Source organism: Phyllostomus discolor, chromosome 6, assembly GCF_004126475.2.
Source record: "Phyllostomus discolor isolate MPI-MPIP mPhyDis1 chromosome 6, mPhyDis1.pri.v3, whole genome shotgun sequence".
NCBI lineage: Eukaryota > Metazoa > Chordata > Mammalia > Chiroptera > Phyllostomidae > Phyllostomus > Phyllostomus discolor.
In genome coordinates, this window is record NC_040908.2 from 146,798,233 (window position 1) to 146,820,347 (window position 22,115).

At 39.2% G+C, this 22,115-nt stretch overlaps 1 protein-coding gene across 1 annotated transcript in view; it reads left to right on the plus strand.

The window, feature by feature from the left end:
- Positions 1–2,660: 2,660 nt before the first annotated feature.
- Positions 2,661–22,115, plus strand: part of CAPRIN1 (cell cycle associated protein 1) — a 35,099-nt gene continuing 15,644 nt past the window's right edge. Inside the window, exons 1-7 of the mRNA XM_028515672.2 lie at positions 2,661–2,861; positions 3,431–3,640; positions 16,188–16,250; positions 16,360–16,446; positions 19,012–19,250; positions 19,343–19,425; positions 21,658–21,795. Of these exons, the coding sequence (XP_028371473.1) occupies positions 3,431–3,640; positions 16,188–16,250; positions 16,360–16,446; positions 19,012–19,250; positions 19,343–19,425; positions 21,658–21,795 (820 nt within the window). The 5' untranslated portion in view covers positions 2,661–2,861. The remainder of the gene's footprint in view (positions 2,862–3,430; positions 3,641–16,187; positions 16,251–16,359; positions 16,447–19,011; positions 19,251–19,342; positions 19,426–21,657; positions 21,796–22,115) is intronic.

The following is a 22,115-nucleotide window of genomic DNA, read 5'->3' on the forward strand; positions in this document are numbered from 1 at the left end:
ACAGTATTTTAGGTTTTGTACATGATACTGTCTCTACTTTGCTCAACTCTGCTCCAATCCTCACTCTGCTCTCCTGTGGCACAAAAATTGCCACAATATATACATAGATGGATATGGCTGTGTCCCCCAAAAACTTTGTTTACAAAAACAGATGGAGGGGCACTTGGCCCAGGGACTATCTATAGTTTGCAAATCCCTTTTTTTAAGTCACAGAGTTTTCAAGATTGTTACTGCGGTACCGCCTAGCTTTTATCTTGATATACTGGGTTGTGAGATGGACCCCCAAAGGAGACTCTTGGCTATCTGTGCTGTCACCTGTCTTTCTACCTCTTAACAATCTACTTTCCTTTCTCTTGAAAGGCTCAATTTAGCAGACAGGGAATCTTTTACGTTTCGTAATTGCTTCTGAGTCTGCTACTGAGTTGTAATGTGTCAAGGAAAGGCAGAAGAGGCCTTTCTTTCTCACCTTATCACAAGTCCTCAATTCAAACCTGAATCGTTAGCGGTCTCCAAGTCAACAGTTCTTGTACATTAGCTTGCATCAGAGTCACCTGATGGGCTTGATAACAAAGACTGCTGGCTCCACTCCCAAGAATTCGATTCTGTAGGTCTGGGGGAAATCTGCCTGACAGAGTATTTCATGTCTGATCTGAAAGCTACTGGTCAAGTTCTAAGGAATAAAGGAATGACTCCCTCCCTGGCCACCCCTGCCCACCAAAAAAAATTCCAGTATGCATATAAATCAGCTGGGGTTCTTGTTAAAATGCAGATTCAGTAGGTCTGGGTTGGAGTCTGAGATTTTGATAGTGATACTGGTCAGGCTGAGTACACTAAAAGCTGAAAGAAGCTAAAGAATTCTGATCTTTCTAGCCTCTAGGCTTGCAGAGTGTTTAGCAAAATGCTAAGCACAGTTCAGGGACTTAAATCTTAATAATCTTAGGTTAGCTTTGACTTCTCTCACACAACATGCAACTGGCAAACCCTGTTGGTTCTACAATCACAATGTATAAAGCATTCAATCACCTGTCACCACATTTACTATAACACACTGACGTTGACCACCACTATCTCGGGGCTGTATTATTTCAACAGCCTCCAAATTGGGCTCCCAGTGTCTGCTCTTGTTCCACCCTCTATCTCACCTCTGATAGCCACTTATTGTAAATTCTTTATACAGCACGAGAGGATTAAAAAAAACCCCCCACAGGTGCATCATGTGACAACTCCTCTTAAAAGTATGCATGCAGTGACTCCATATTTCATTCATCAAAAGCCAAAGTCCTTACAATGGCCTGTCAGGATTTACAAGACTGGCCCTCTGTCATGTCTCTGACCTCATCTCCTGGTCTGTTGTAGAGACTGCTGCCTCCTTGCTGTTCCTAGAACTCACCAAACACACTCTGGTCTCAGATCCTGGCACTTGGTGTTTCTTCTACTCAGAAAATTCTTCCAAGATAACTGTTTGGCCTTTCTCATTTCTTTTAGTCTTAGCTCAAGTATCAGTAAGGCTTTTCCTGACCACCCTGCTTATTTTTTCTACCACTTCACTATCTGACATATATTTATCTTCTTATCACGTATAATGTAAGTTCTATGAATATATTTTTGTTTTGCTTACAATTCCTATCACTAAAGAGTTCTTAACACACAGTAAGGTGTTCAACTAATATTTGAATGAATATCTAACAAACTTTGTAGCTAACTGAAATATCTTGATGGAGGCTGCAGTGGTTTCTCTGCAATGCATCCTAGGCTCCCTCAGGATACACTGTTGCCAGCATTACTCATTTTAGTCTCCAAAGAGGAGTGAGTTTGGTAGAATCCTCTCTAAATCCTTTTTTCATGGAATTTGTTATTTACTGTTGTCATACATTATGTCGCTGAATTTTCTGCTGTTTATATTCCTTTTAATACATTTCCTCCCAGTACCTGGCTCATTTTCTGTTCACTGTCCACAACCATATCCACCCTGCTCCTAGGTTAATTACAAGACTGGAGTAATTCTCTTGGGGCAAAAAAAAATTTGTTTTATTTCATTAAACATTTTCTTAAAAGTTTCAGGTACATCTAAATCAAGGAAAAGGGTCTAAATCGCAATACACGGGCCAACTGGATAAATGTCATCTTAAGGTAGCTGACGATTATTTTTAATGAGTCTGGAGTATGTTGCTCATTTCCAACGCGTTCTACAGAGAATTCCTAGGTTACAGGGTGATCATTTGTGGGGGAAGTTGTCTTTTTAAGACCTTTTAGCATGTGGGAGTTTGCTTGCTTTGCATACAGAATTCTAGGAGCTGGGATTGCACCACCCACCCCAGGCACCCCTTACTTGCAGAAACCTTTTCCACCCCACCCCACCCCCACCAAGTAAGAGCTCTACACACGGCAGCAGCCAGCTTCAGATCCAGCTGCTTGACACCTATTGTCCCCGTTTGGACGTCAAGCGATTTCGCCTTAAGGACCCTAGCTTCGATTTCGTTCAAAACTCAAGGCATCGCTCCTGCAATCCTCTGGGCTGTCCCGACTTGTGCGGAGCGGCCACCCCCCACAACCAGGACTTGGGTAAGGCTGGTAAGAGGCCGAGGGGGTGGGGCTTCCCATCAGGCGTTTGCTCTGGGCAGCCCGAGCAGCAGCGAAGGTCCCCGCCCGCTGCTTTCCCCGCCCCCTCCGTCCCAGAGGGCTGGCTGGCTAAGTCCCTTCTCCTCCTGGCTCTCCGTCTCACTAGCTGCGGCTCTCGGTGCAGCGGGGACGGGGCGAAGCGGCCTGCGCACACGGAGCGTACAACACTGCCCGGAACGCACTGCCACCGTTGCCCCTTCAGCCGCCCACTCGGGATCTCCAGCGGCCTCCGCGCGCGCACGGTGAGCGCCATCCCGGACTGAGGCGCTGATTGGGAAGAGGGCTGCTACTCCTAGTGTCCTAATACCTCCGGATCGCCTGGACCGTCGCAAGGAGCTTGATCCTCAAGTCCCCGCCCCCCCTTCTCTCCCCCAGTCGTTTCCAGTGCCCTTCTCCACCCTTCTCGGCCTCGACCTCTCTCTTCCCTCCCTTCCTCGGAAGGCGTCTGTGCCGGCAGGCCCTCCCCTGCGGAGACCGTTGCACTGGCAGTTGGCCGGCTCTGCGAGGCCCCGCCCCCGGCGCGAGCCTCGGTGCCCCGGGGCGGGTAGGCCGAGCCGGCGGCCCGCGCGGGGAGGGGCGGGACCGGAGGCGGTGCGAGACCGGGCCGGGCGCTCCGCTGGCGGGTCGCGCGCGCGCGCTGGTCGTCCCTTCCTGCCCTCGCGGTGCGCGCGCGGTCTCGTCCCCACCCCCACCCGCTCGCGCAGGCTCTTGCTCGCTGCGCGTTTTGTCCCGCGTCTCGCCCCGTCCGCCGCCTGACTCGCTGCTCTTGTCCTTCCTCCCGCTTTTTCTTCTTTCCTCTTACGGTCCAAAGATGCCCTCGGCCACCAGCCACAGCGGAAGCGGCAGCAAGTCGTCTGGACCGCCGCCCCCGTCGGGTTCCTCTGGGAGTGAAGCGGGGGCTGGAGCCGCTGCACCGGCTTCTCAGCACCCCGCAACCGGCACTGGTGCTGTCCAGACCGAGGCCATGAAACAGATTCTCGGGGTGATCGACAAGAAACTTCGGAACCTGGAGAAGAAAAAGGTGCCAGGAGTTGGCGGGGAAGGGAGGGTTTGGTGCTCCAACACTGCCTGCGGTATCCTTCACTCTTTTCGTCTTAGGCATTTCCCTTCCATCGCCCCCCCCCCCCCCCCACTCCCGTTGTCCACAGTAAACGGGGAGCTTCGTACCCAGAAAACGGGCTTCTAGGGGAAGCGCTTGTCACCTGACCCGGACGCGGCGCTGCCCCCAAGATTGTTGATTACTGGCCCCCTGCTGTGAGCCAGGCCTTTGGGCCTTTGGGAGTGAGGTGTGTAAGGGTGGAGTCCTGTCCTATCGCCAGATTTAACTGTGTGATGCCCTTTTCCCCGTTACCGAGGCCCGAATTCTTTGAGTAGGGCCAGCGGGGAGAAACAAGATCCCAGTGTGGGGACTAAGGGTTCAACCGACTGCCTCGTGGAGTTGGGGCGGCCTGCGTCCTCTAGCCGTGGGGTTTGCCCGCTCCGTTACTGTGTACTTGAGATCTGTTCAGTGTCCCTTCTTTTCCTTTGGGAAAGAAGTGTATTTAGGGTCTTAAATTAGAATTGTTTCCCTATCAATCCCCTTTTGAGTGGGTGTTCGATTTGCTACCCCGCCCCCATCGGATGGGCTTCCTACGTTTCCTCCTTTGTTTCAATTGTCTAGGTGCCCCCGAGCCTTTCGCTCAACTCGTTCCCGAGAAGATATTGTGTTGCGGCTTTTTGTCTTTTGGGGACTCTAAAGAGGGATGGGAGGGAGACCGCACCAATTGAGATTTGTTGGGGAGAGGGTGTGGGTTACACCGAGGGGAGCGTTGGGTCTCTGGGCACATGGAGAGAGCGACTAACATGGCGGCGGCTGCGGGGAGAGGGAAGCGCTTTACAGGAGCTGCATTGTGAGCACAAAGCGAAAGCAGAGGGGGAGGGCAGAGACCAGGCAGCCGCCCCGACTGGCCTTCCTCGCCCCCATCCAAAAAAAAAAAAAAAAAAAAGAGCCACACCCACAATATTTTGGATTCAATGTTTAGCCACCCTAGGTCACACCATGAGGTTTATCCTAAAATCGGCCTTTTGTTTTATGCTTTCAGTCCAGGGCAGTGTATCAACTGTTTTAGAGGACACATGTGTGTCTACGCGTAGAGGAAAGGTCTAGGGAAAGTGAATAATTCAGTCTTCTCAAGATTGAAGGTGGTAAGGGAGAAACAAATCAGTAGTACAGAAAATGGGGTGATTACATCAGGTGACTATTACGCGAACTTTTGTCTTTTACCTTAAGAAAAATAATTGACTTTCATTCTATAACTTTAGCTTGTCTGCCTCCAGTAAAACGTTTATAACATGTTGAATTTTGAGGAAGTTATTTAAAAATGTTTGTGTAGTTAGCCACCTAATTGTGTTACTAAGATGTTGAGGTAGTAATTCCTAGGCCAAAATTTGGGCTGTGGGAAATATCTTGAAGAAAACTGTTGATATTTAGGTCTTAATTATTTTAATGGTTCATTTAATCATTCATTTTACTTTTTTGAGTTTTAAAACATTTTTAGGTTTGATACTTCTGTATTGGGAATTTTATTTGAATTTCTTTATTCAAAATTGAGAGATGCTCTCTAATTGTGGATTTCTACCTTTTTTTCTGATCCATTATTTTGATCAACAAGCATAGTTTTTTATAAATGATTGCAATAATAGACCTATCAATATCAACTAGGGAACAAAAGTAATTTAACTATAAAGTAGCTACATTCAAATATGTAATAGAATAGGCATGGCCAAGGCCATTACAAGTCTGAGTCTGCCATCTGATTTAGTTTTTGTTAATCCATTTGAAATTGAGACTTAGGTATTTTTTTAAAACCTCTTAAAGGATAAACCTGTCTATCTGGTTGATGCTTGAATGGTTTCAGAATTCCTAGGAAATCTCTGTGTTCTTTTAGGACAGGAATCAGAAGATAAATATTAATGGAGTAATATTTTAAGTATAGATATTTATATTTTAATGACTGAAGAATAATTGTTTAGAGGTGTTGGTGTAAAGTCAGGTGCAGATGTGCAGCCAGCCTAGTTGTGAGGTGAGTCTGGTCAGTGTCTAGTGTTCTAGAGCATTGGAGGAAAATAGAAATCTAGTTTATAAGCTTTAGGCGTACCCAAACCATGGCAGGTCACTCCTGTGTAAGTTTGTATTACTATTAAATACTATCTATTTAAATGGTTAAGTTGGAAATACTGATGTAGTTTAATTACTGTTAAAACTAGAAGTTTACTGTTTGAGAAACTCAAGGCTTTCTTTCCTGATATTTTGATGATTTGTTGTATGAAAGGACTTAACTGATTCATTTTTCTTTTTTTTTTTAAATCAACCGAGGACATTTTTTTTTCATTGCTTTTTAGAGAGAGAGAGAGGAAGGGAGAAAGAGAAACATCGATGCGAGAGAGAAGCATCGATTGGTTGCCTCCCTTACGCATCCGGACCAGGATCGAACCCACAACCTAGGTATGTGCTCTGACCGGGAGTTGAACCCTCAACCTTTCAGTTGCGGGACAGCGCTCCAACCAACTGAGCCACACCGGCCAGGGCTGATTCATTTTTCAGTAGTGAGTGAGCATTTTTAATACACCTAAAATAAGGATTTACTTTACAAACTGGTTTTGTACCTTTTTAGAAACTGTTAATGGGATGAAGTAAGTTACTGTGTATAACTGGATTTCTTTTTACCTCGGTCCACTTAGCAACTTATATTTGAGCTGTATTTCAAAATGCTTTTGTCATGTGTTATAAAATGAAGTATCCTGACAAAAATTACTACTAGATAATGTAGTATCACATTGTGGCATAGAGTTGCAATAACTTTATTTCACTTCATTTAAAAAAGAAAGTTATTTGGTAGTTTTCTAATAAGTCCAGTCATTTGAGGAAGGCTAAGCATCTGTTCAGCGAGAATGCATGCTTAACATTGATGAAATAGGGTCCTATTGTGTAATGCAACTAAATGGCCTGGTAGTTTTCAAAATTTGGGCTGATAAAGACTACATGGGTGTTGAGTAGAGAGAGGAAAGACAGCTATAATAATAATCTAGTGTAAAACTCCATTTACAAATATTCTCACTGATTAAAGTTTAAATAATGAGTTGAGTGATTGCTTAGTTTTTATCAGTTTATTGGTATAAAACGGCCCTAGGCTATGTAAGATGATATTTTGAAATCAACTCTTAATCTAAACTGAAGAGAGCTCATTTATATGGTAAGATGTAATCAGATCTTATACAGAACAAAAGGTGTTTTAATAGATGACATTTTACAATTGTTACACACTTTGTAAGTATAATAGATCTAGACACCAGTGACTTTGGTAGGAGAAAAGGTTCACCAGTGTTCCTTTGCAAGACAGCTTGCCATCTTTGTAACCAATAGTGACCAGATATGTTAATCGAAGTGTACTGTTTTTCATACTGCTATTTAAAGTCAGCTTGATCTTTATATCTTTGCAGTTAATATTATTAGAAAAAGGATGTTTTTGTTATTAGAGAGGATAACATTTCTTTCCAGAGCATTGCAGTATACTTTTACTTAGAATTTTCAGTGTAGCTATTGTACAGAATTTCTTTGTTAAGTATTTGGAATAAAAATATCAAGTTTTTCTTGGCAGTTAAAATCTCTGATGTGTTAGCTCTCCATTGATCACATGAACTGTTCCTCTGCAATGCAGAGGGCAAGATTACTTTGTTTTGCATTCACCTTGTCACAGATGAAAAAGCATTTACATTGCTTAAGTTGTTTCCCTCTGCTTGCGTGCTGTGTGCATGCCAGTGTGCATGTGAATGCACTTGCCCACAGGGGACTATTTAAATTTCAGCTTAAAGAGGAAAAGAATATGAAGTCCCTCATGTGTAATAGGGGTACCGTTTCCTCGGATGAGGGTAGAATCCTAAGTTTTGCAATGAGAATGGATTGTTTTAACCTGGCCATGTTATTTTCCAGGGGTGTTCAACCAGCGGCCCATGGGCTGCACGAGGCCCAGGGTGGCTGTGAATGCAGCTCAACACAAAATTGTAAATTTACTTAAAACATGAGATACTTTTGTGGTAGTGTGTCGCAATGTATTTAATATGTGGCCCAAGACAACTCTTCTTCCATTGTGGCCCAGAGACACTAAAAGGTTGGACACCCCTACTAGGCTAATATCCATGTGTCAAATGTTTGTATGGGAATAAATTTTATGTGACTTCGAGATTAAGCATACAACTTGTCATACTTTTAAGTAATTTCTTAGTTTATGTTTAGAATTAGATGAAGATTTGTCTGGTATTGTTTTATCTTTTAAAATATTAGTAACTACTTGTAAAAGGTAAAACTAAAACAACATGGCCTTAATTTTATTACCATACTGTTAAGCGAACCTAAGAATTTTTGAGAGCTTAAAGCGCAGGTGGCAAACACAAGGCTCTCGGGCCGAATCCAGCCCTCCACCTCATTTTATCTGCTCAGCACCTTGTTTCTGCCCAGCGGCAGCGCCAAGCTGCTTGCCCTTAGTTAAGGAGTAGTTACATTTATACAGTCCTAAAATTACATTTGGCCCTTTGAAGGCAATTGTGAGGCTGGTGTGGCCCCTGGTGAAAGTGAGTTTGACACCCCTGGCTTAACGCCATCTTACAATTGAATTCATTTTGCAGAAGAGGAAATTGAGGTGCTCATGTGAAATGACCTGGCTTGGAATGGGTGAATCCCAAGATCTCTTGTCATGTTTTATGGGGGTAATTAGAATTTGTAATGCTCTGCAATGCAAGTGTTTCTTATATTTATGCTGATCCTGTAGACCATGTGAAACCTTTTACTTCACATTCTTTAATTTTAGAGTTCTTCTGTTTTAAAAGCGGAAGCAAAAGAAGCTTCTCATTTCTTCACTGTTAGACCTTTATTCATGTGTCATTGTTAATTTTGTGTTTGTAGGCTGCCCAGATAATGGGGTCCTCAGACTAGCAGTCTAGGGAATGTCCCGTTTTTGGGATATCCATGTTGTAATGAAAGGAATTTTAAAGTCTAAACTCTGAAGTTTCTCTTTATGCACAGGTAAGCTCCAAATGCACATTTGCCAGTCTCTACTCCAACTTGGTATGTGGTAGACCAGAAAATTTGGGAAAAGCGTACCCAGTAGAAGGGAGTAGGAGGTGTGTCCACCCTTCTATCTTAATTCTTGTATTCCCAACTTCTGGATAATTTTTAGTAATTGGACCCTTTTCCCGGGGGAAATGAATGGTGTGCATGTTGTAGAGAAGAATGTGAGGAGTAGCCGAAGTGAAATTCAGCCAGAGTTGGAACTGTAAACTGCATGGCTTCTGCATATTTTAAAATTTTTCTTCACTAGCTATACCAGTGCTTTTGTTGGGTAGAATGTGAGTATAAAAACATAGAAGAAAGAGGCTTTACTAGGCTGAGTTCAGAATTTCTTTATTTCCTTAGGAAATGGGAAGGTGAGCTTCTTGACCATGCTCAACTAGTCTGTTTCCCTTAACTTCCTGTACTACCTATTGTCTATATACTTTGACGTTCTTACAGTGCCTTATATTCTTACCTTATGTAGTTTTCAAAATGGGTATTAAGCTTCTACAAGGCAGAGACTATTAACATACTGTCTTCCACATGGTATATGTTAAATAAATATTTGCTAGTTTGACTAAATCCTTGCGTAGACATATTGTATCTTCAGCTGCAAAATCCTGTTAAACTGGATTAATCAGTGAGGGGAAAATGCTCTTTGTACAGAGATATTTACTTCTGTTTTTTTTTTATTAAAGTGGAATTTTTCCTGAAGGATTTTGGTTCCCTTCTCCTTTCTTCCTTCCTTCCTCCCTCCCTCAGCAGAGTTAATGAGTATGCAAGTAGAACACCCTTTAAAATCTAGGTAGTGTGAGCAAGATTTGTGAATAATCTTAGGAAGGAGATCATTGACGATTCTTGGTATTTGCACAGTTAAAAATTGCTAGAAATGTTATTGCATTCCACTCAATGCTGTTATCCAAACAAATAACTGAAATATACTTTACTCATTGGGAAAAAGCCTTTTGGTTTCCATTTTAAATGAATTCCAATTCACAACTTTTTACATTGAACTCCCAACAGAGCGTGTAAATATCATCCTTTGTGTACTACTCTAATGAGTAGCTTGGTTAAAGCAACTAATAATTCAGACCTGTTACGATTATTAAATGATCATTTGTTTTTCAAATGCACAAGTTTTAAACTTCTATTTATTTCTTTTTAAAGATTTTAATTATTTATTTTCAGAAGAGAGGGATGGGAGGGAGAAAGAGGGAGAGAGACATCAGTGTGTGGTTGCTTCTCATTCGCCCCACACTGGGGACCTGGCCCGAAAGCTAGGCATGTGCCCTGACTGGGAATCTAGCCTGAGGCCCTTTGGTTTGCAGGTCAGCATTCAATCCACTGAGCCGACACCAGCCAGGGCAGCTTTAAACTTCCAAAAAATATAATTCAGAGTAAGTGATGCTGGAAACTCTTTTTAATGTTAGACTTTCATTTTCCTACTAGCTGCTTCATTCATTTAGACTTCACCGCATAATTATAGCCATGGATAAGGAATAAGTCTTTATAGGATTATCTTTTATCTTGTTTTCCTTCTCAGTTGGGCAAAAGTATTGTCAGATTAAACTCCTGGTTACTCATCTGCTTGAAAAATTATCTTAATGGTGGGACCCTTAGATAACATCCAATTTAGTATCCTTTTATTGTTTTTATTGTTAAAATATTCCACTTCTGAATAAGGTAGGTGTTCATTGAGCTTCTGCATTAATCAGTCTTCTGTACCTGGTAGAATTCTCATTTCTCAGTGCAAGTTTCATTCTTGAACAAGTTCTAATGTTTGTGTCACACCACCACTCTTTAATATATTAGTTTGTTTACCTGGAACAACTCAGACTTCTGCTTGAGAACAGCTTCCAGCACTTCAAGATAGCTATTAAGGATCATCCACGGATTGTATTAAGTGCTGTCTACTGTCTTTTAAAAAGTGAGAAAATGTTTCTTACTATCTCTGACTTGTGAATTTTACTAGTAGCTAATTCTCAGTTAAATTGGTGGAGGGCAAAACAGGAGGCAGAGTCAGCTGCCTACGATGTGAAGGCAGAGTCAGCCAATGTTTCTAGGGGGAAAACGGAATGTTAGAAGTGGAACTTGAAACAGTATCTAGAAAGGCCACTGAACATTATGGAGCATTGAGAGGAAAAGAAGTGTTTATCTTTTGTTCTTGTATTTTCTTCTATAGGTTCTTTTTAGTACTATAGAAGTGATTTATTTGGCTGAAGACAAATTTTAAAGCTCTTACTACTTTTGTATTTTTAGGCTTCATCTCTAAGTACCTGTTTCTGTCCCACTTTGGAGATCTTCTTAGTTGAGAACAGGATTTACATAGTTTCTGGAAAGCCAACATTTGAGGTGTTGTCTCCTCCTAATCTTTGTGTTATGACTGTCTACAGTTGTCTAGTTGGAGAATTTTTATTATTCTTTTTGAGACTCTTACCTCTTTGCTATTTTTATTTGTATAACTTTAAAAATGTTTTATTAAGTTACTTAAGGAATTTTGTTGGCTATAATAGGAAGGAACGTTTAGGAGGAGGACGGCTTGCTTTGGATATTTGCCTTCCGGCATCCTCATGGTACTGTAATGAATTTTTTACAAACATTTCAATGAAGAACTTTGGTGGTGATAGAAGAATCTTTGGGAAGAGTGGAAGATACAGGTGTACTGTGATTCAGCAAAATAATTGTTCTGTGGAGAAGGGAGAGGTGGAAAAACAGCAGCAGCAGGGCCCAAATGAAATGTAGCAGCGGCTGGCATCCTGAGTGGCATTATAAAGGGGGATGGGTGTGTTGCAGCAACAAATGATTTTTCTGGATTTATGACCTGAGGCAAGTGTTTAATTGCTCTGTCTCTCAGTTTCCAGGTAGGTGAAATATGATTGATAATAGTGCCTCCCTGATAGGGTTAGCCACCAGTGCTTTAAATCTGGGTGTCTGTCACATAGTGTCAACTATTATAAGTCATGAAGAAGCAGAAGATAGAGGGGGACTGGGCAGCACTTGCTGGGGTATATTATCTCTTAGTTAACACACAACTGTATGGCGTGTTGACATTTACTTCGTATAGTTACACCTCTGTCCGATGGTTCCCCTTCGGAGTCTCTGGATAATCTGGGTGATGACCTGATTTTTATTTTGTTCACATGTGATGCTGTAAATGAATTTTTAATACACTTTGGACACTCAGTAGTTGAAAAAGAAACCCTAAACTGAATTTCAAGATAGAATCTAACAGGGCAGGTTTTTGTTATCAGTATTATGGTGGGCTTTCTGACGAAGTTACCCCGTTGATGCTAGGAAAAGAGCTCCATTTTTCACAAAAATAATGCTTTATGTTTTATGTGAATGACCAATTTATCTAACAGTATTAACAGTATGTGTTAGGTAACTGCTCGCTTAGGGAAGAAAAATAGCTGTATGTCTGGAGTACTTTATCTTGCCCGCTATTTTTGTTGGAATTAATAACTTGGTTAAGCCAATGTGACAAGTAAGTCCTTATTCACAGTATATATTATTAGTTTATACTGTAAATTTTAACCCCAAATGGACAGTTTTTCTACTTGGACTTTACTTAAGCCATTTGAGTAGGATGTGATAATAGGAATGAGCCTGTTAACGAAGGTGTCATTTGTCTCTGAGTAGTCTACTCTTTCAGAGATTTGGCAAACTGTAGTATGGGGACCAGTGCAGATACCACATCCTTTTCCTTATCTCTTAAAGCTACTTAGGAGCGAGCTGGGATTGCATGCTGCCCTTATTTTGAAAAGCAGAAAGTTAGACCACTTGATTGTCCTAGAGGCTGTTTGTTTCTAGTGCAAAATTTGGCATTCACCACTGAGTTTAATCATAATGTACTCTAAACTTCGGGAACTTCGGCTCACAGTGCGAGATTTAATAAAAGTATTGCTTAACGATTGGAAGGTGGTAACTTTTAGTGTTCAGATCGTAAATGGTTCTTATGCAAGTAATTAATAGGTTAAATAGATTTATAAGCTGGTCTAGAAAACCATCACATGAAACAAGTTTTCTGTGTTTAAAGTTGAGCTTTTAAGCAACGTATATCCAAATGGAGGCTATTATACAAAGGTTTGTAGATCACAATTTGTATCATATGTTTGGTTTAGAATACTTTATTTCTATGTTCTACTGGACTCACTACTTTTACTACAAGAGAATTTCAGTGTATTCCACTTTGGTGGATGTTTCTCACACTTAAGCACGCATCAGAATCACCCAGGGGCTTGATAAAACAGATTACTGGGTCCCACACCAGTTAAAAGTTCCTAGGTGATGGCTTACGTTGCTGGTTGGGGATCATACTTGGAGAATCACTGACCTCTACCACCACAGGGTCTCCACTGTGGAGGGATCTAACTAGATGTAACAGTGAGCAAAGGTGCTTTCAGTTCCAATTCCGTGGTGATACACCCCTAAGCAGCCAGGAGATCCTGTATTATACTGATTGCAAACAACAACAACAAATGGAACTAATGCCCTTCAGTGTAGAACAGTTTTTTAAAAATGTCATTCTGTAGTCAGTTTATTAGTAAGTGTGGCTGTTTTCTCAAATGAGAGTTACTTACTAGGAACTTCGACCAGACCCAATATCTTGCTTTCCTGACCCAAGGGAAGGGGATAGGATATTTATAACTGTAGGATAGTGTTAATAGCTACAGAGTAACAAATATAAAGCTATGAAACTTTTGTTTCATTATGTTTAGAAAAATATTTCACGGGACCTAACTTCCATTCATTTAGCTAACTATATGTTTTGATTGGATGCCTTCAGATGCATCAATCTAACTCGCCAGGAATAAGGAACTGATACACTTTTTGAAGACCCCTTGTTGAAGATCCTTGGGATTTTTCAGTCATATCATGACTTTTTTAACACATTTTTTTCCCTCAAACTCACTTCTTTTTGGTGTTTCTTAGCAGTTCTTCTACATTGAAAAATCATGGCTCTAAATTATTATGAAAATTAGAAACATATTACAGTAGTATAAAAATCACAATACATTGATGTATGAGCTTTATAAATATAGATCTTTACTTTGGCTTCCCAGAAGGTCATTTTACCTACTTTCTGTTGATGGTATTGTATTCCATTGAAGATTCATATATTAAAGCTGAGTTTCACATAATAATGGCTTCCCTTTCATTTCCTTTTTAACCTTGTTTCAGCTATTGCTGTGTGACAGATTGCTTCAAAATTTACAGTACATCATTTTATCATGCATATGGATTCTGCCTGTCAGGTATTCAGACAGGGCACACAGTGGGTTTGTGTCTCTGCTCCATGATACCTCGGGCCTTACCTGGGTAAACTCAGGCTTGTTGCTCACAAGTTTGATGCCTGAGCTGGGATGACTCTAACACTAGCATTGCCGACCAGATTCTTATACAAGACCACTCTTCATGGCTTGGCTTCCTCGTAGCATGGCATCCTCAGGGTTCCTGAACTCATATGATGGCTTGGGCTCCAAACACCAGTGTTCTTAGTGACCAGCAAAGAGGGCAGAGACACAGTGCTTTTATGACTCAGGCTTGGAAGTCATACAGGATCACTTTTACTGGACTCTGTTGGTCGAAGCCCTTCCAGTGTAGTGGCAGGGGAATTGGACTAGTTCTTATGCAGAAGTGCCAAAGTCACATCGTGGGACTGTAGGTGTGGTAGCTTTGGGCAATGTAATCTGCTGTAGACCTATTGGTTGGATGAATACTAAATTTGCTATTGTGTAGGTAATTGGAACTCTTCTACCACAGAATAGCTTGTCCACTATAGGTTGGTATAGATTCATATGTAAGGATCTTATAGGTGAAGGTCCTGACACTCTCCCGAAATGTGTCAACTTTAACATCTTTAATATAGCATAAAATTAAAGTTTTTATTATACATATTATATATATGTTCATTGCAGAATGTCTAAGTGTACATAATAAAGGAAAAGGACGTTCCACCTATAATCTGCCATTCAGGTATAATTCTTAACATTTAAAAAAAATCTTTTCATGTTTATTTTTATATGTATTTAAGCATTTTTTTAGGAATTTGATTTGACATTCATTTTGATTGGCATGTATGTTTTAAGTTCACAGGGCATTACATGATAAAGTTGAATAAGCTAGGTATATAAAACTTCATCCTGTGAGAGATCTAGAGTGCACTTACTGTGTATTTCTAGATTTGGCAACAGTTTTCATGAAAAATGTACAACATCATAACAGGGAACATAATGAATGTCAGGTATAAGTTAATAGCAGTTTTTCTTTTGCCTAGTATTTAGCTCAGAATTTTAACTATGTATAACACTAAATTTCAGGTACTTCTACAGTCATGTTTCCTATTATCCATATATTTTGAAATAGAGGAATTCTGACAGTAGTACTGTTACATCCTAAGTTGCAATTAAAAGCAAATCTTAACCTGTTTTAGTGTTTTATTTCTTCAAAGAAAAGTAGCCTAGCCTTTTAAAAAAGTAGATGAACAAAGACAGTTCAGAGGTCAGAGGCAAGGGAATAAGTAGAAATCTAAATTAACGGGGGGGGGGGGGGCATTATAAAACAAATGTTTTCTATCAAGTGACATACTTACTGTTTACAGAAAGTAAACAGTATACTTACTGGAAACTTACTGACATTGTTTTTAAACTTGTATCTGTGCCTCTGCGTTTTATCAGAACCTTTCTTCGTATTTTGTTTCTTGGTTGATTTTATTGCTAAGGGTAAGGAATTACATAAGTTTATAATTTAGTTGTGATTAGTTATAAAATTTCCTTAACTTAGATTTCTTCTTAGTCTTTCTCCTTTGACCCATAAAACAATAACTGAATCCTTGACTGTGTTGCATTACCTGGATATCTTCTTTCTGGGGTCTTATTTAATGGTAGTAGCCTGGGACACCTCCAGAGTTTTCATCTTAGCAAAAAAAAAACCATGACTAGAGGGTAATTTTATGGCCCCCCCCATTTGTGCATTTAATTCCATTTTTGAGAAAATACTAAAGGATAGCTGTTGCCTAGTGTACTCCCCCCAGGTGATGTGATGGCCTGAAGAATATACAATATTTATATCACTCACTCATCTGAATTCTTTTGTAGGGGGAGAGAGTGATAAAAATTTTTAACACGTTATAAAATGTCTGGTAGGCTCACTTGGGTATAAGCAGGATCCTAACCACATTACGGCTCTCACCCACCAGGGCAGAGGGACCCTGTGCCTGGGTCCACTGATCATACTTTTTAAAAAAAAAAAAAACCTAAAGAAGGAGCAATGCTGTATCACTGGCTTATAATATAATATTTGGTAATCATTTAGCAGTGGCTAGAGTCTTTAAAATCATTTTTTAGCTCACTATTAAACTAAGTTATTTTATGTACTAAGTCAAACTGGAGCATATATAGGGCAAGATTTGAGACAAATTGAGGATTATGTGGGTTTTGTTATTTTAAGCTGGTGTGGAATTTAATTTTTTTTTTTAATACAGGGCAAGCTTGACGATTACCAGGAGCGAATGAACAAAGGTGAAAGGCTTAATCAAGATCAGCTGGTAAAGATGCTACATTTTATTTAAGATTTTATGCTCACTATTTTTAACAAGAAAATTAATGTTGTGTTTGTGTTTCCAATAAAGTTGTGTTCTCTGTTTGTTATTTTAGGATGCCGTATCTAAGTACCAGGAAGTCACAAATAACTTGGAGTTTGCAAAAGAATTACAGAGGAGTTTCATGGCATTAAGTCAAGATGTAAGTTAAAAGTGGTATATATGTTTGTGAAGTATTTTAAATAAGGAAGGCAGAAAATTTTGTTTTTCTCATTTTAGTCCTTGCATTACTATTGATAAACTCTTTAAGGTGAGAGGTTTGGATCTAATTGTATCTAAGATGCTTTTGAATTCTGTAAAGTCGAACACGTGCAAGATGCATTTTAAAATGACTGGCTTTCAGATATGACAAACATGTATAGGAGTTACCCCAAGGTTCTTCTCATTGGTTTAAAAAATAGATAAATCATGGTAGTCATTTACTTTTTATATATTCCTTTGTGCTTAAGGACCATCATACAGTTCCATTAACTATCAGAAAATAGGTTTGTTTATATAGTTGGTAACTATTCTTTCCATTAGGCTCCTAAGTGATACATTGTTCTTGACCTTGCAACAAAGTAGTGTGTTCTTCCCAAACATCTTTTGACAAAAGCCTTTGGGAACAGAACAAAAAATAAATACAGAGTCAAGTAATTTGTTCAGCTGAGACCATAAAATATCCTTTTGAATTAGTGTTAGCTTATTTGGAGGTAGGCTAACATTAAAGTACAAAGTTGTCTGTGATTTGGTGAAGTGAATAAACAATGTATTATGTGAAGAGAGTGCAATACAGAGATTAGAAGTTCTGATTCTGGAACCAGACTTCCTGGTTTTGAGTCCTGCTTCTGCCATTTTTACTGAATAGGATGGAAAGAGAAAGATGAGACATGGGGGAGGGGGCAGGTTCTCATTCTATTTTCAAACTTGTAAAATGGCAATAATAATAGTACCTACCTCACCAGAGGGTTGTCCTTAAGAGTGGTATTTGATGCATAATTAATATATTTTATACATATAATACTGCTACTTACTAAATTTGACTAAAGGTGGAAAATACTGATGTTATCTTTAAAAGTAGAAGGAAATTTATACTGAAGTAGGAATTTGTTCCCCTTAGCTTAGGTCAAACCTCAGGCTTGAGGAACCCTGCCCAATTTCTTTTTTGAAGCTATATAGTTGACTAAAGAATTCATTTCTGAAGCTGTGTGAATGACAATGCTTGTATCCTCCTTTGCTTCTATTTTAACACTGGTGTTTTTAGGAACTTTTCACTGGGTCTTTAATTTCATTGGCAGTCCTTTGGTTTAACTGTGATCCTTTATTATACTTGCCACAATTGTTGAACACCTTTTTTTGTTCAACATTCAAGAGCTTCTTTAAACCTAGCTTCAGCCTACCTGTTCTAGTTTTCATATTCTTCCCTACTTGAACTTCTCATTTCATTTAAAGTGGCTTTCTGTATTGTCTTTTTTTCTTCTGCTTTCTTGATTTCATTTCACATTTCTGCCTCTCTTCCTGTAGTGCTTCTTTTCTCTGGCTGCCTATAAATTTTAGACCTCTCTACCCTAAAATTACAGTCCCCTCAATAAGATTAAAAGCTTTCTTGTCCACCCTAGCTTGAGAGATCTCATCTTTCTGTTAATATGTATTTGCTTGCCATCTATGCTATGATACCATTTAGTTTACTACCCTCTCTGCTACCATTATAGATTTGCCTTATTGCAACCTTATTATTCCTTCCATGTCTTCCCTATTTTTCTTTTTATTATGTTTTATGTGTCCTTTATTTTCTTTTTTTCTGTTTAAAGTTATCCTAGTGAGGCTTGAGAAAGGGGAGAATGTGCGAAGGAAAACACTGTCATGGTTCTTGAAAGACGGACTTTTCTCTGACCCCACACTGAGAGTATGCATAAGACAAGAGAGAAGTATTTGAGTTTGACTGATGCTCTCCCTTCAGTCTTCCCAGGAAAGAGGAGGAGGAGTGGCTAGAAAAGCAGTGGAAAAAATACATTCATACTTAGCTTTTGTCTATCTTACTGCTGCCACCTTCTTTTTCTCTGCTAGTATGCCCATATTCATAAAAAGGAGTCGGTTTTAGTCACTATTTTCAATATATGGAATGCCATTATAATATTAGTTGTTGATTGATTGGTTGAGGTGACAGTGGTGGGTTTTGGCATTTCTTTGTGAACTCAGTAATAGGTACTTAGAACTTTGGGTCATTTTTCCATAGAGAAGATATAGTTAATATTTTTTATTGTTGTGGCTAGGTTTAGTTTTTAATTGACTTAGGGCCTTAATTAAACATTTTAATTTTTATACTTTTTATTATGGGAAATTTTGAAACTAAAGAATATAATGAACACCCATGTACCCATATCTGTCCATCTTCTACATTTACCATCTTACGGGCAGTCATATTTCATATAGTCTCGTGCTCCGTCTGCTGGATTATTTTGAAGCAAATCCCAAATATATCCATCATTTTGTTGATAACATTTCAGTAGTATAATACCTTTTAGCGAAAGAAGTGTTCTTATTTTCTAACAACTGCTTAAAACTGATCATGGAGTAAACTCTGTAAATTGGGAATCATCCTTTTGTGTACTGGGGTCACCTCTAACTCATAGAGGGAAGTGTCTTGTTTACATTGGACCTGAAATTGATAGAAGTAAGAGAGTTTTTAAAACTTATTTTGATGTCTTATATTTATATTCTTATGCAGATTCAGAAAACTATAAAGAAAACAGCACGACGGGAGCAGCTTATGAGAGAAGAAGCTGAACAGAAACGTTTAAAAACTGTGCTTGAGCTGCAGTATGTTTTGGACAAACTGGGAGATGAGGAAGTGCGCACTGACCTGAAACAAGGCTCGAACGGCGTGCCGATCCTGTCCGAAGAGGAGCTGTCCCTGCTGGATGAGTTCTACAAGTTAGCCGACCCCGAGCGGGACATGGGCTTGAGGTGTGGTGCTCTTCGATAAAAGAAACTTCTGAATGTTGCCTTAACTTGACAGTTGAAAGGTAATTAATTAGCTGTTTGATTACTATTACAAGGTTGAATGAGCAGTATGAACACGCCTCCATTCACCTGTGGGACTTGCTGGAAGGCAAAGAAAAATCTGTATGTGGAACAACCTGTGAGTATCATGATACCTTATGTTTTTATAACTAAAAGTCTTTAAAAATTAGTTTCCTGCTTAAGAGTAATGTTAATTGAAGAAATTTTAGAACAGAATAAGTAATGTCCCCTGTTTACTTTCTCATTTATTTTGTTTTTGTATCTGTTTTTGCATCTTTTGTGCCTGTTCTGTGTGAGTAGTCAAAACACCAACACCAGCCAACCAGAAATCTGTAAAGGTGGGAGTCCTAGCTGAACATGGTTTGTTTATAACTTACTCTGAGCTGGACATATTGATACTAATTGACTTGCCGGTTTTTGATTATTAGTTGGTGACTGGTTTTTCCTTACAGCTGAAATTTTGTGAGAAACATTTACTGTACGTCATATGGTCATGCCTTAGTCGGTCTTTTTCTTAGACTTCTTTTTGGTAACTTAAAAAAAAGGTGCTGGTATCGAGTTCAGTTTCCTCTGTGTGAGTTCTTAACTTGAAATAATGCAACTGTATGTTGATTTTTTTTTTAAAGGACATTTAAGTTTCACTAACTTGATAAATGAGGAATTTTAGGTTTTTAGTCCCTTAGTAAATCAGGGAATAGGTTCCTCTCTTGACTATAAAGTTCATTTAGCCAAGTAAATTATTGACCTTATCAAGGTAAAACTGTCTGTGTTTATAACTTGTTTTTAGTGGAGGTTGAAAATAAATTGGATTACAAATTTTAATTGACAAAACAGTATGATACAATTTGGTGTGTATTTGCTTTAAGGATGTGTGTAAATCATAAGGAAGCAGTCCTTTTATATCTTTTCATTTAAGAAATATTTTTTTTTGGTTTGTCAACTTCTGTTGTCTGTATTTCATTGTAAAAAATCTTTTTGGCTTCTTGGTTTTAGTTCTGCTGTAAGTATGTACTAAATTCACCACTTGAAATTTGGAAAGTGATCTATGTGACTGAACTTGTTAGCTTAAAAAAAAGTATTAGGTCACTCCTGATCAAATTTTTATGGGTGTTACCGAGTCATGCCAAGGATTAAATGTTTTAATCTTACAGTTCGTTTTGGTGTTATTTCCTGCCAAATCTTGTTCCTGCATCTTAGGAATGACACATCTGTATCTATAGCTAATGGAAAGCTACTAATGCACTCAGCCTTAGTGTTTTTATATGCAGTCAGTTTTTGTGCATTTAGGCTTTTTTAAAATAGCTAATTCTGAGTCATGAATCAATGAAGTGTAGGGGAAGGAAAACATGAAGTGTTTGGAATTCAATAAGTAGTTAATAATGTTTTTAATAGGATTAATTTTATCATAGTTTGTTATAATATGGTCCCTGAAGTTGTATATTTCTGTAGAGTGACCTGTTAGGGAATAATTTTACTGTACATTTCCTATACAAGGCCAGGAAATTAAGATTTTAGTTCTTGACACACACCTTTGCCTGCTGTCCTGCCTTCCTTTATATCCCAGTGAACCCAAATTCTGACAATTTGAGTTGACTTTTAAATATATTGAATCTGCTTCCATTTCCTCCTCTACTTTTCTGCCTTTCTCTTGTCTAATGTGGTCGTCTAAACTGAATCTGCCCCCCATCATTAAAATCTTGTAATGGCTTTATTTTAATTACATTTTATATACATTTGTCCTTAATTTCAAGACCTTGCATGATCTGGCCCTTACCAGTCTCTCCAGACTCAAATTTCCTTAATGCTTTTTCTCACTCCTGGTCCGTTCGCTGGAGTGCATACTTTCATTTTTGTGCATTGTACAGGGCTTGTAAGTGCTGTTGCCTCTGCCTTGGAGCACTTCTCTCTAGCACTCACCTTCCACGTCTCAGGTTTTTCAGCATTTATACCACGAAAGCCTCTTTCAGCCTCTCCTTGACTAGGTCCAATCCATTGTATTTCTGTGTAGAACATTTCACAGATGTAATTTTACTGTTTTTGTGAGTATTTGATAACTCTTCTCTATTGGATTGTAAATTTAGGGAGGGTAGATAACTGTATCTTTTACATACCTTTTTGTGGCCCCAGTGCCTATGACATTGTCAGCTTTTTTTAAAACTAGTGTACTTAAGATACAGGAAGATAAACTTATACAAATAGATTCTTTTGTTCCCTATCATTCTGTAATGATTGACTTCTGTTCTTGGTGGAATTTAATGTTTGTGTATGTTTTAGTAACAGTCGATGAGGTTTGTAGAGTGTTGATTGTACCTCAGATGGTCCAACATTATAGTTCCTATTCTGTATTTAGATAAAGCTCTAAAGGAAATTGTCGAGCGCGTTTTCCAGTCAAACTACTTTGACAGCACTCACAACCACCAGAATGGGCTGTGTGAGGAAGAGGAGGCAGCCTCAGCACCTGCCGTTGAAGACCAGGTAGCTGAAGCTGGTGAGTACGTGGGTGGATGTGAGCTTTAGGTTAGGGTCTTGGTTTTGTTTTACTTTTCCACCAACATAATCTGTATGCTGTTTTATAATGCCACTTTGAAGAATAGAGAGAAATTTTAACACAATAGCTCTCAGGTTGCATGATACCTGACCCAGAATATTGTTGAAACTGATTTATTCTGGAATAAATGATAAAGAAAAACTCTAAATGTGTTATCGTAAGAATGATAAATATAGAAACTTACTGTTAACTATGACGTTGTAAATAAATTTGGACTACATAATGGTAAACCCTTTACTTATTTGGAGTTCAAATGAATT